This window comes from Cyclopterus lumpus, chromosome 24 (genome assembly GCF_009769545.1).
Source record: "Cyclopterus lumpus isolate fCycLum1 chromosome 24, fCycLum1.pri, whole genome shotgun sequence".
NCBI lineage: Eukaryota > Metazoa > Chordata > Actinopteri > Perciformes > Cyclopteridae > Cyclopterus > Cyclopterus lumpus.
This window is the reverse complement of record NC_046989.1, coordinates 11,152,116-11,165,583: the sequence shown is the minus strand read 5'-3', so window position 1 is coordinate 11,165,583 and position 13,468 is coordinate 11,152,116. Positions and strand designations below refer to the sequence as shown.

The 13,468-nt window shown below is 42.7% G+C and overlaps 1 protein-coding gene across 3 annotated transcripts in view; it reads left to right on the top strand.

Moving 5' to 3' along the window:
- The window catches only part of syne1a (spectrin repeat containing, nuclear envelope 1a), a 79,443-nt gene that overhangs the window by 64,187 nt on the left and 1,788 nt on the right, over window positions 1–13,468 (top strand). For all 3 annotated transcript variants that reach the window (XM_034527046.1, XM_034527047.1, XM_034527048.1), the window contains 19 exons: window positions 313–468; window positions 935–1,093; window positions 1,432–1,598; window positions 4,391–4,553; window positions 5,072–5,259; window positions 5,573–5,723; window positions 6,155–6,337; window positions 6,493–6,630; window positions 7,012–7,203; window positions 7,560–7,878; window positions 8,474–8,542; window positions 8,926–9,059; window positions 9,148–9,274; window positions 9,373–9,584; window positions 10,230–10,436; window positions 10,756–10,884; window positions 11,117–11,380; window positions 11,515–11,607; window positions 12,267–12,325. In XM_034527046.1, coding sequence (XP_034382937.1) covers window positions 313–468; window positions 935–1,093; window positions 1,432–1,598; window positions 4,391–4,553; window positions 5,072–5,259; window positions 5,573–5,723; window positions 6,155–6,337; window positions 6,493–6,630; window positions 7,012–7,203; window positions 7,560–7,878; window positions 8,474–8,542; window positions 8,926–9,059; window positions 9,148–9,274; window positions 9,373–9,584; window positions 10,230–10,436; window positions 10,756–10,884; window positions 11,117–11,380; window positions 11,515–11,607; window positions 12,267–12,325 — 3,110 coding nt within the window. The remainder of the gene's footprint in view (window positions 1–312; window positions 469–934; window positions 1,094–1,431; window positions 1,599–4,390; window positions 4,554–5,071; window positions 5,260–5,572; window positions 5,724–6,154; window positions 6,338–6,492; window positions 6,631–7,011; window positions 7,204–7,559; window positions 7,879–8,473; window positions 8,543–8,925; window positions 9,060–9,147; window positions 9,275–9,372; window positions 9,585–10,229; window positions 10,437–10,755; window positions 10,885–11,116; window positions 11,381–11,514; window positions 11,608–12,266; window positions 12,326–13,468) is intronic.

Genomic DNA, 13,468 nt, shown 5'->3' with positions numbered 1-13,468 from the left:
ATGAATGTAACATCTTACTGTTATTTTTAAAAGAAAATTATGAAAATCGAAATCCTCGCATTTAGAAGAAATTGTGTATCTTTCTTTCTGTGGCACGTTTTGCTGTAATATTTCTTGTCAGTCTACTGTTTTGCTTCTCCTCATCACTATTTATGAGGGTGCAGCAGCTGCAGTTGAGCGTCAGTAGTTCTGTTCTGTGGTTTTCCTGCTTTATCTATGGCTGTTGGTGAGCAGGCTGGGAGTGTATCTTCAAATTATGGGTCACCTCTCTGTGTTTTGTAAATCCTTTCTTTTTATGTCATGTGGATGCAGGAGTTGGAAAGCAGTGTGGAGGGCTGGACCGATGACCTCACTTCCTTGTTCCTGCTGAGGGACACCTTGGAGGGCGTGGTCAGTGCAGATGACATAACAGTCCTACAGGAACGCCTCCAGCTGCTACAGCGCCAGTGGGGGGAGGTCTGCCACCAGGTAGATTTACACAATTTTTTTACTTCGAGCTTTCTCTGTATAATCTCAAAGTAATTGGTGTGACAACTTGCCTTGTGATCCTCACTTTGTGGATTTAACTTGTGGTTTTAGCAAAAGGGCTTTCAGCTGTAGTTCAGTGTGTGTTCAGCTGTGGCTAATTTTCCACTTCTCAGAGCCCAAAGTGTTATTGTGAGCTGTGTTTGGTTAAGATTGAGAGGTTTAGAAGAATTGCCAGGACTGGGGCATATTCTCATTGATGCTTGAGTATTTATTTTTGTTGCATACATTGTTCAACCATTATCTATTATTCTATCAATTACTTCTTTGAGTTTATCTTCCACCAATTATGTTGTTTCTCTTAATCTTTCTTAACCACCAAAGTGACTCTTTTTTTCCAATGATCCCTTTCCACATGTTTTCTCTCATAACCTCCCTTCCCCACTCTGTCCTCCCTGTGTCCCCTCAGCTTTCCCTGCGCAGGCAGCAAGTGAGCGAGAAGTTGAACGAGTGGGCAGTGTTCAATGAGAAAAACAAGGAGCTATGTGAGTGGCTCACACAGATGGAGAGCAAGGTCTCTCAGAATGGAGACATCAGCATTGAAGAGATGATCGAAAAGCTGCGCAAGGTGATTTAACGCAAAAGAAAATACACCTAAAATGTTTGAATGAACGAAACACAAGACATCTATTCATGAAGACGTTCACTCAGATGGATTTATTTACTTGCGTACTATATTTACTGACCAAGTCATACCTAAAAGTGAATTTGCTGTGAATTTTAAACAACCAGAGGAAGAAAAGAACTTTAACCGATTATAGCTTGTAGACCAGGGTTATCAACATTTATGTACTTTAAAAAGATTTGGGTCTCATCTGCAGCTCTAATGCACAGTTGCATGGACACACAAACACTGCACACCACACTTGCCTCCCTGTGCTAACCTACTGGATGTCTCTCCACCAGGAGTACCAGGAGGAGATCGGTGTAGCTCAGGAGAACAAGCAGCAGCTGCAGATCATGGGCGCGCGCCTGGCCAGGTCCAGCCAAGACGGCAAGGCGGCCGAGATCCAACACAAACTCAGCAAAGTTAGCGAGCGCTGGCAACACCTGCTGGACCTCATCGCCGCCAGGTGGGTGTCCAAGACTCCGAAGAGGGTTCAGAGGGTTGTTTGAGTTGGTAATGTGATGGTGAGAGTGGACTCCAAAAAGACTTTATTGAAATTAAGTCAAATATTCTTTGTATTGTCTCCTAAAGTGCTTCAGAAATATAGTTCAAACTACTCATGGTCTTTAATAGCATGATTCATAGATAATACTAGTCGGGTGGACACAATTAACATTTAAAAAGTGTGGACTAAAAATATTGTAGACAAGTTTACTTGCACACCATCTAGTTTGGCTCCAGCTTGTGGTCTGATGAATGAACATAATCTATAGCGTCCTCACTGTATAATTATTTGGATGAAAGGGTCACTTTGTCACAAGACTTACTCTTCACCATTCTGATCCTCTGCTGCATCACTCCTCCGAGATGAGAAGAGTATTTTTAATTTTTTTATTTCATCAATCAAGGCCTGCCTTGGCCTCAGTTTGTTACAGGCTTCATGACATGTGATGGAAGAATACTTTTTCCCACACTGCTGCTGAGGCCTTTCTTTAATCCTTGCTAGTGTCAGTGGTGTTTCCACTCAGTGAAGCTGCAAACTAAGTAGAGAGAGGTCACATTCATCATCCCACCTCAACTCTTTCCTTTTGTCTTCACAACCTTTTTTGACTTTTATCAGAGTTGAGATTGTAGAGTAATAAAACATATACTCCTCCTTTCTGTGTGTTGAGAATTGAAAGTGACATGATGGTAACTACTCCAGCTGCCGACCCCCACCACCACACCACACCCCACCCCAGCAGTCTGGGGACGGTGTCCAACCTCATTCAGACAGCTGCACTCTCTGTGTCTCTTGTGAAGTCCTTTTACTTAAAAACAACAGGACAACCCGTTTGGAGCTTTCTCAGAGTACTTTACAATAAAGTGTTTTCTTCATATTTGTTTTCTTTCCTAGATTCTGGAGTTTTTTATTTTACAAAGAAACAAGGATCTATTATTCTCCAGCAGATATTGTTTACTGGAAATGTTCTCTTCTCGATGTGCACTATCCATCGAGGTTTGCTCTCTTGCAAGGAGCCTCCAGCCGTTGCTTCTGTTCACACACATTTGTGTGTGTTCGGTGTATAATACTCACACACAGGCCAGCTCTGTCACATGCCTCTGACTGTAGGTCTCTTTTTAGAAACAGCAGCACTTGTCACTCTCAGGCACTCCCACTCTCTCACACACACACACACATACACACACACACACACACACACACACACACCAACTGTTGGGGTTCTCTTTTTTTAACCTTGGAGAGCAACAGTTGAGTCGTCACAGTTGTGCCACCCCACCACTACCTGCTTGCCGTTCCATGTGGAGCACACGGACAAAAGAGAATAGTTACGCTTCCTGACTTTAACGTCGTCTTTGGGAATTCTGCACCCCCATGGTTTTGGACTTAGGGACGGAGAATATGGCAGGATGCCCGAGTGAGGATCTGCCGGATTGTGACTGCGATGTCAACAGGCAGGACAAACTTGAGAATTTATGTTAAAACTTCTTTTTTTAAGACCGCATTGTACACAACAAGAGTCTACAGTCTTGAAAGAGCTCCATGTGCTTTCTTCATGCAAAGCTTATTTTTCTCATTATCTTAAAATAGATTATTTTATGTGTCGAAAAGCTTCCGCTATGTAGAATAATATTTTTCAAGGATTATTTATGAAAGGTGCTACACCATCCAGATAGGAATGTTTTAAGTATGGTTCTGCCCTAAATAATAGAGATACGTCTTCTTTCTGCAATGTTTATTTTGTTTATTTGATTTATTTTGCACCAGATCTCCACTTAACCAGTCTCATGGTTAAGTGGAGATCTGGTGCAAAAATATTGTCTTCAATGTTGTTTAAACAAGTCTGTGTTTCTGGAATACAGTCGGGGTTACTGCACAGGACAGTACAATGAGTTTCCAGATAGTTCAGACAACAGCAGGAGAGCTACTGTTATTGTTAGTGAGGCGTGTAGAATTATGAAGCTGAGGCAACCTTATACAGTAAGTTAAAACAAATGCTGCTCAAGCTTTAATTATTTGCAGTTTATATTTCACCTTTTGACACTAGTGTGTGCAGTAGATTATGTGTGATGCTATGCAATATATCATCCCATAATGTAAACAGTCAAATTACTGTATCCTACAGCATATTGTGAGATGCCTCAAAGCAGGTTTAGGAATGATGTGGATGTGGTGCAGCTGATGCCATGCAGCACATAATGCCACATCACAGTGGAGCTGCAGTGATAGTAGAGTAGACCTGCTAAACGTCTATTGTTAATAATGTTCTTTGGTTTGTTATATGTAATATTATATGGCCAACGCCTTCACTATTATCAACAACTACGACAAATGGTGTCCAGTTATTATATCGGGTCAAGTAAGGAGTTCTACAATACTCCTCAACTTATGTTTCTCTTCTGCTCTGATTTGCTGAACATGGCAAAAATAACTCAACTCTACAAAAATAAAACAGAAATAATCAAACTTTTATTTGATATTGTTATGCATTTCTAAAACGTTCCATGCCGTTAAAACCAGTATTTCTTCTGATATTCCTTTATTTGATGCTGCAATCTGTGATTTTCCAGTTGGATATTTACAGCATGCTTTATGGTTTGTTGTTGAGCAAGTTATACAAAGATCTGTCAAGGAAGTCCTCCCTTATTACTTATTACTTATTCATATTATTATTATTATTACGTGGCATGTCTCAGTGTTTACAGTTGTCCCATCAATGGACTCTGACTCGCTCCCTGAATCTGTTTGTCTACCAGGGTGAAGAAGTTGAGGGAGACCCTTGTGGCGGTGCAGCAGTTGGATAAAAACATGAGCAGCCTGCGTTCGTGGCTCGCTCACATCGAGACGGAGCTGTCCAGGCCCATCGTCTACGACACCTGTGACGACCAGGAGATTCAGAGGAAACTCAACCAGCAGCAGGCAAGTGGGACCACACGCACTCCGAAGCAGAATAGTTTGATCATGGGTTTTTTAAGGCCTTTGAGGAATGCAAAATGAACCAAACACGTGAACTTTGTGAGTCTTTTTCTGTAAAAACTCAATAACAGCAGGACATTATGACTCAAACTGCGTTGGTGGAAAATTAGTGGCACTGAATCACAAGAGGAAATCCCAGCATGAATACATCTCTGGCTGTTTGTTCAAAGCTAGCCTTCAGTCAGTATCCTTCTTATTGCCAAGATACAACTCTAAATGTGAGACCCCACTGACCTCCTTCCTCTTGAGAGCTGCAGCTTGGCTAACACATATGTTTACTGTATTGAAGCAGGCCTTTTGTACACTATTGCTGCATTAATTTATCCATAACCAAGCCATAAACAAGTAGGGCCACGAGACATCAAGCAACATTTAACAGCATTTAGAGAAATGCTAAAAGCCACACAATACAGCCTTTTTAGTACAGCAAAAATCAAGTTATCATTCTGACTGACTTGCAGGAGCTGCAGCGGGACATAGAGAAACACAGCACAGGAGTGGCGTCGGTGTTGAACCTGTGTGAAGTCCTCCTCCACGACTGTGACGCCTGCTCCACAGAGACGGAGTGTGACTCCATCCAGCAAGCCACCAGAGGGCTGGACAGGCGCTGGAGGAACATCTGTGCCATGTCCATGGAGAGGAGGCTCAAGTCAGTGCCTCTTTGATAAATCCAGCTCTTATATTTCTGCATTCATGCACTGGGGACATCTTTTGTGTGGTTCAAGAGTTTTAATTTAATCAGACATAGTTGAGAGGTTTCTTTTTCTAACTATGTTGTGAATAGGCAATTCAGTATTTTAGATATATGAGAATATATTCACATGCGCTTGATACCAACGACATCCCACTGCCTTCTATAGTATTCTATAATAGTGTTGATTATACTACTACTAATCATACAATAATAGTGTTTGTTTTTAAGACTTTTGAAACTACATTACTGAGCAAGTTTATTTGTGCAGGATTGAGGAGACGTGGAGGTTGTGGCAGAGGTTTCTGGATGATTACTCCAGATTTGAAGATTGGCTGAAGACCTCAGAAAGAACAGCAGCCCTGCCGAACTCCTCCGGAGTTCTGTATACTGTCGCTAAAGAAGAGCTCAAAAAGTTTGAGGTTTGTCTATTTCACATTTGTTATCCGAATGTCTTGTAAATGACAGTTGCACAGTATTTGCATGTGCATGCTATGGTGTTTCTAAAGTTCCATGTCGGACAATAACATTTTCCATGTTGGCAAGAGATCATAGAAAAAAAGGGAGAGAAGAGTGTCATGTTGCTCAAACTCGTCTGCGCTGGTCTGCTCAGCTGTTTCAGTCTATCTTTGTGCACGTGCACATTCCTGCTCTCTGGCCTGTACCACCATTTGGATCTGCACTCTGTGTGCCTTATTAGAAAGTTCATTTTAGATGTTTACAGATTTTGGGGCGATCTGTAGTCCTCGTCTATTGTTTGTATTTGAGAGAATATTAATATCGCATGCGTTTCCAAATACGTGTGTCCTATTCAGATCTTTAACTTGCGTGTGTCTTTTTTGTGTTGTTGCAGGCCTTCCAGCGTCAGGTGCAGGAGTGCCTGACCCAGCTGGAGCTCATCAACAAACAGTACCGTCGCTTGGCCCGGGAGAACCGCACTGACTCGTCCTGCCAACTCAGGGAAATGGTGCATGATGGGAACAGGCGATGGGATAACCTGCAGAGGAGGGTGGCCGCCATCCTACGCCGACTCAAGGTAACATTTGTTTTAGCTTGTTGGCTCAATTACTGACATTTGCAAGAGTTAGACTTATTATCTGGACTTAAATTTGATCAATGATCTACTTTAGTTAAAAAGATAAAAGAGAAGCATGAAAGTATCTTTGTTTGTTTGTCTCTGTGTTTATTCAGCACTTCATCAGCCAGAGGGAGGAGTTTGAGACGGCGCGAGACATTATCCTGGTGTGGCTGACTGAGATGGACCTCCAACTGACCAACATCGAGCACTTCTCTGAGTGTGACGTACAGGCCAAGATAAAACAGCTCAGGGTGAGACCGAAGTATTGGTTCTTATGTGACACAACAAGTCAACATGATACATAACACAACCACTGCAAGAGAACAGTGTATTTATCATAGTTTAAAACGAAGACTCCACAAATCCATACGGAACATATATTAATATATGCCCTGTTTTTTGTACTTTCTATTGTACTATCTGCTACAGTATAGAGTAACCACATTTCTCTGCAGTTTATTATTGATTATTCTGTTATAGAGATTAGATGAATGGATTTAAACATTTCATTGTATACTTGGCACTAAATACTAAACGCTAAATACTCTTCAAATGATCACATCAGAGTTATATAATCATCATTATTGTGAGATGCAGTTCTCTGACCTCTGCTATGTGTATGTGCTTCTCAGGCTTTCCAGCAGGAGATCTATCTGAACACAGGGAAGATTGAGCTGGTGTTCAGACAGGGTGACGCTCTGATTGAGAAGAGTGAACCTCTGGACGCGGCCGTCATCGAGGAGGAGCTGGAGGAGCTGCAGAGATACTGTCAGGAGGTTTTTGGACGAGTCGACAGATACTACAAGAAACTCACACGACTGCCTGTGAGTAAAGACAAACAGACGACGCATGTGGAAATACTTTATGTCAACCCACAAAAAGTTTTTGCTGTTCACTCCATGAGCTAGAATTTGTCAAGACACACAACGGCTGACAGCTTGTAAGGAACAGAATACACACTTGTGTCACATTTGCATGTTAACAGCACACACACTCACCTCAGTGTAGCTCAGAAGCTGCACTCTCACATTTAGTTCAACATATTTTGAAATGATATAACCTTTACAGTGGCTGACTCTATTTTCTGTGTGTTATTTGGCATTTTCTCTCATGCTTGCTCTTTTCTGTGCCTCCTATCATCTTGCTTTCCTTCTTCTACTAATATGTTCCTGTCTCCCAGCTGGCCGACGATGAGCTCGATGGTTCCGACAGGGAGCTGGACATGGAGGAAGGTGGCGAGCTCTCCGAGCTGCAGTGGGGCGACTCCTCTCTGCCCCGGACGTCCAGCCGTCAGACCTCGGGTACAACCGCCCTCATCCGGGCAGATCGCTCGGGACGTGACACCCCGGCCAGCGTGGACTCCATCCCGTTAGAGTGGGACCACGACTACGACCTGAGCAGAGGTCTGGACAGCCCTGGAGGACGAGGCCCTGGGGAAAGGAGCCACGGGCAAGAGGAAGGAGATGAGTATCTGAGGACGGCTGTCACAGTGCTGTCAGGTTGGTGAAATCAAATTAAAGTATATGAAGGAATGCTGATAAGCAGTTTAAATAAAATATTAAATGTATTGATAGTTATATGGTCACAACAGTCATGTGCTCATTTGGTGTATTTTTTAAAATAAATCTGATGTAATCGATGTGTTTTTGAAATAAAGATTTGTGTTTAATAGAGTTAAGTATAAATGGTTCGAGAGGTTTAAGTGTTGAGTAAATAATCATTGTTTCCTCTCAAGTATGGGAAACAACAAGACATTCAGACTGCCACTTAAAAATATAAAGCAATAAATTACGACACAAACATGTGTTTCCAGTATTGTAATGTGTCAACATGTTGCTGTGGAAGCCGTCTCTAAAACAAGGCACCTGATTTATCTTTTCAAAGAAGGGGACTCTCAACCAAAAGGTCTTCAAATGAAGTCCAGTCATTTCTAGAGATTTCAAATCTCAATGGCACACATTTTTAATCGAGAGTTCTCAGCTGAACATCCAGATCGGTGCAAACCCATTAACAATTATTTATAAATTAGCACATGTATCGCATTCAATCATGCCCACATTGTAAGTAGTGTATGTTGTATGTCTCTTTTCCCAGATGTAGTTATCCCAGAGAGCCCAGAGGCCTATATAAAACTGACTGAGAACACATTGAAATCGTCCTCTGGTAGGAAACGGCAATCCCCTGGTTCTGATAAGGAATGCTGCAGCATGACATATTAAAGCATGCCATGAACATCAACTAAAACATAACCACACAAGGAAGCATCTTCAGACTGCATGTCCCACCATCCAGAAAAACTTGGGCATATTAAAAATGCAAGAGATGACATTATTGCATGCTGAAGTCCAGATCACTAAATGCTAATCTCAACCATTGCTTTTTAAAAAGAATGTTTTACTTGTGCGTGTGCTTTTTTTTAATATGATGAAAAAACTGACTTTCAGACTAATGCATGCCATCACAGAGTCAGTCTCCACACCAACAGCATAGCATGCACATGAAAAGTAATGGATATATTTTCCATCCTTGTTGTGGCCTTGGTGCAGGTGAGGCGGGCCAGCTGGAGGCCAGTCTTAGGCAGTTGGATCAGGCTCTGGATGCAGGGCAATACCACATCCAGCAGAGAGAGGCCACCGTCAACAGCTCCAGCCCCGACGTTGACTCCACATACATGGGCTATGTGAGTCCGGCACATTCTGACATGCACATGGGATTGTATTTACTTTTATTTCAAGCCAAAACATATACCATTGACATCATCCCTCCAGATGCGCCTGATGGGAGAGTGTCGAGGCAGTATAGATGCCGTGAAGAGAGCGGAGGGAGAGCTGACTGAAGATGAGGACGACATGCCAGGACTCACCAACCCCAACAGCACAGACACTCAAAGTGCAGGTCGGTTACATACAAAGGCACACATTTTATGATCGATTATCCCCTCCTATAAATACTGTGAGAGCCACGCCAAATGTATGTGATCTGTTTTCCTTCAGGTGTGATCGAGCGCTGGGAGCTGATCCAGGCTCAGACTCTGAGTGAGAAGCACAAGCACAAGCAGAACCTGCAGCAGTGGCAGCAACTGATCTCAGATCTGCAGACCATGCAGGATTGGTTGGGTCAGTCTGAGGCTGAACTCAACCAGCTACGAGGGCTCGATCTCAGCACCGACATACACACCATCCAGCAGAGAATCAAGAGGCTCAAGGTGTGTTTCCTTTGTGTCCGTTTCAGTTGCTGTATCAGAGCAGCAAGAGTTTCTCCAACAATGTAAGAAGAAAATTGTACAATACAAAATGTAGAATCATTTGTAGGCCACAATGTCAATGCAGCAGAATAATCAGATTTCTTGGAAGCTGTTGTGAACTCCTTTTGGTTGCATTTGAAAATAGGAGCCATCTGTTTTGCAGCATCAGCTTTTGGACATCCTTGGCTTGAGCACTTTTATCTGTCAGTCCCTGAACAGCATACGTTTAAGAACTGTACATGAAATACAGTTTGTCTGCAGTAATTTCCCTCCACTGACCTTGTTCATAATGTCCTATTTCACGTGCAGGGTGCTGACAAATATGTCGTTTCACTCACTCTTACACATACACAAACACACTCACTCCTCAAAACCTAGTCCAGCTGTTGCTGCTGTAAAACATTGGCAAGACATCCCTATTGTATAAAACATCCCTCTGAACCCTAATAACAAAAATCAAACTGGGCCTAATCTGGCTGCACTCATGTCTGTTAGCTTTTTCTATCTTGAAGCCAGTCAGTCTGGCCCCGTTCAGGATTCAGTGTCATTATAAATGATTTATAAATATTATAAATGATTACTTTCCCCTTTGACTCACCTCCTCAGGAGCTGTTGAAAGGGGTGGATGCCCACAAGTCAGAGGTCCTGTCCATCAATCTGAGCAGTGCAGAGTTCCTCCAATCCGAGTCCGACTCCGAGGAGGCGTGGGAGTTGAGGGACAGGCTGAAAGAGATGAACACACACTGGGATCGGCTCGGTACCTCCCTGGAGGACTGGAGGGAGGAGCTACAGAGGGCGCTTATGCAGTGCCAGGTACGGGGGAAAAAAACATACACCCTCCAGGAAAGAATAACATTTTATTTACATTTTTTTCCTCTGATTTTATGTTGTACTTTCAGCCATTTATATGTATAGAACTTTGCAAAAAAAGTGTTTAAAAGGTTCTATGCAAACATAATTGGTATGTTTTGAGGTATAAACTTCAAATCACCTTTTTTACAGAAGACCGTTTTATTACATTCTATTCTGACTTTTTAATTACTCTATATGACATTCTGTACTCGTACTATACTGTGACTTTATGTCATAACAATGCTAAAACACATAGCTAATACCAATTATGCCATTTCAGGAGTTCCATGAGATGAGCCACGGCCTGCTGCTGTGGCTGGAGAACATCGACCGCAGGAGGAACCAGGTGGTGCCCATCCCGCCCAAACTGGACCGCGAAACATTACGAGCTCATCACAGAACACTCACGGTATGTCTTTCCAATACGAGGCTTGTGTGCAGCAGACTCGTGCTTTTTAAATATTAATCTCACCATTACACCTCAGGATTAATACAATGTCTGATAACAAATATAATGATCATTAAAAGGAATAGCTAAGTAGCTAGACATAAAAGCCAAAGAGGTCTTTATTTTCTTCATCTTTAGACCAAGATGTTGACCACATTGTTGACTCCGCTGTCTCTTTCTTTTTCTGCTGCAGAAAATCAAGCGTGAGCTGCTGGACTCGCAGCAGAAGGTATCGTCTCTTCAGGAGCTGTCAGCTCAGCTGCTGGTCAACACCAAACCTCTGACACTGCTGCTGCAGTCGCAGGCCCCGGAGCAGAGCCAGGCTCAGGGCAGCGAGTGTCTGGAGGCCCAGGAGAAGGTGCACGTGATCTTGAACCGGCTGAGACTGCTCCTTAGGGAGGTCAGCTCAGACCTCGAGGAGCTGGAGAGGAGACTGGAGACCACGGGCACACGGCAGGTCAGAGACATGCTGAATATAGAGCGAATGAACGAGGGCTCGCTTTATGTTGAAGGAACAGCAGCCTCCTCCCCATTTGGAGCATTTTCATGGAGATGTAAACATCATAGTGACTGTTTTGCTTAATTTTTCAGGATTGCTTACCGTTGTTGCCTGTTGGCAAATCAGAAATCTGTGGATCAGCTGGTCCAGCGTCAGAGGTGACTGTCCAAAGTCGCAAGAGATCGGTAATGTTCCCCCTCGTAATGGTTCGCCCTTGTAATGTTCCTCCCTGCTGGCCTCCGTACTCGATAAGAAACGGCAAAATAACATCAGTCAACTTACTTACTTATTCTCACTTGACTATCGCTTTATTTTTATTGATATAAATGTTTCCCTTTTCCATTTGCTCTACTTGCTACGTGTATATGAACAGAGCTTTTGCTGCCCCTCCCCAACCCTCCTTTTTTAAGATGTTTTTGCTGCCCATACCATGTTTATCTGCCAAAAATGTACAAGAAAACCTGGCTTTTCGTTTCACTTGTTAAAACTGTTAACTGTTCTGTAATAGTTTAGTTCACGTCTCATTTTGGAATTCATGTATGCAAAAAGTTTCATTGTTTCTGTTTTATAACTATATAACTAATGATTAAGCATATTTAATTCTGTCAGTTTCTTTTGACTTAAACTAATTTAGTCCAGAGAAGCCAGATTTCTTGGTTCTGAAAGTCAATCATCATCATTGATTATGTTGCTGCTCTTTTGTTGTTGATGATTCCTCCTCTAGCGATGTTATGGCTCTTTATGTTATTTGTTTTTTCTCTCATCTGAGGCTTTGTCTTTATTTGCCCTTGACTGAAAAATTCTTTTCTTTCTTTTACCCCTCCCTGCTCATTACGTGGTACAGCCTCGAGGCAAAAGTAGTCAGGCCCACCCAGGACACCCTAAGAGCGGCCCGCGCCACAGGTACCTCTCTCCTGGACTCTAGACACGTGGGATGATGATGGAACCAAAGCTATGCCTAGAAACATGATTTCTATTCATTCAATCCATGAGAAAATCAATTAATCACAATTAGATGTGTTTTACTCTGTGTAAAATATAAGAGTGTTAGATAATTTATAACTTTAGCTTCTTTAATTGATTGTTTTTAGGGCTTTAACCCTGCGTTCCATGATCCTCCCTTATTCTAGAGACCATGTTATCATCTCTTAAACGAGTGGGGAATCGCCTTCACCAGGCCGCTCCCTTTCTCCTTTAAATGTTTTATTTCACTGCTTCTCTTTGCCCTGCTGCTTTTTGAATAGCATCATGAATATTGCCTTGTCATACTTTTTGCCTTTCCTCTGAGTGACTGCAGCACTCTCCTCCTCCTAGATGTCATTATCTGAATCCCGGTGACCCCTCACCTTGTTCTTTTAGCTCTGTTTTTCTTTCTTCACCTTTCCTTCCCGTTTTATTCTCTTTGTAGTTGAAAGGAGGATATGATGCAATGACTCCTGCTTTGTTTCCTTCTACCTTAACTCCCACCTTGTTTCCTATGTTTCCTTTCCAGACATCTTAACTTACCCACCTCTGACTCTGTCATTTCTGTTCTACCTTGCTATGATTTCCATTAAATGCCAACAACAACAACACAAATGCCTGGTGAAGACTCTGCCTAAACAAGTCTTGCCATAAGTGTTGTCCATTATATACTCTATCTCACATAAATGGGCTTTTTTATCAACTGAAATCCAACAAAGCAGGAGGGGTTGCCATGAATTACATATATGAACACACACACAGGGCATGTGTACATGTTGCTCATGCGTGCTGACAGTAGCCGTATTGTAGCTGCCAGGAGGACTAAATATAAGTGGAAGGCTATAGAGTGAGAGAGCCTCCTTGAGGAGGAGCTGCAGTAAGAGTCTTGGCTCTAACCGTGGAAATCTGCAGAGGCTTTTGGCATTTGTCCTGTGGCATTGAACTCTTACACACTCGGCTCTAAAGCCAGAGTTTCCCCCGTGAGACACAGCCGGCTATCTACGAGTGTTTGTGGTGTTCTTGGTGTGTGCGCCTGTTTTGTGTGTGTGTGTGTGTGTATATGCAGGTCTACTGTACACGTGT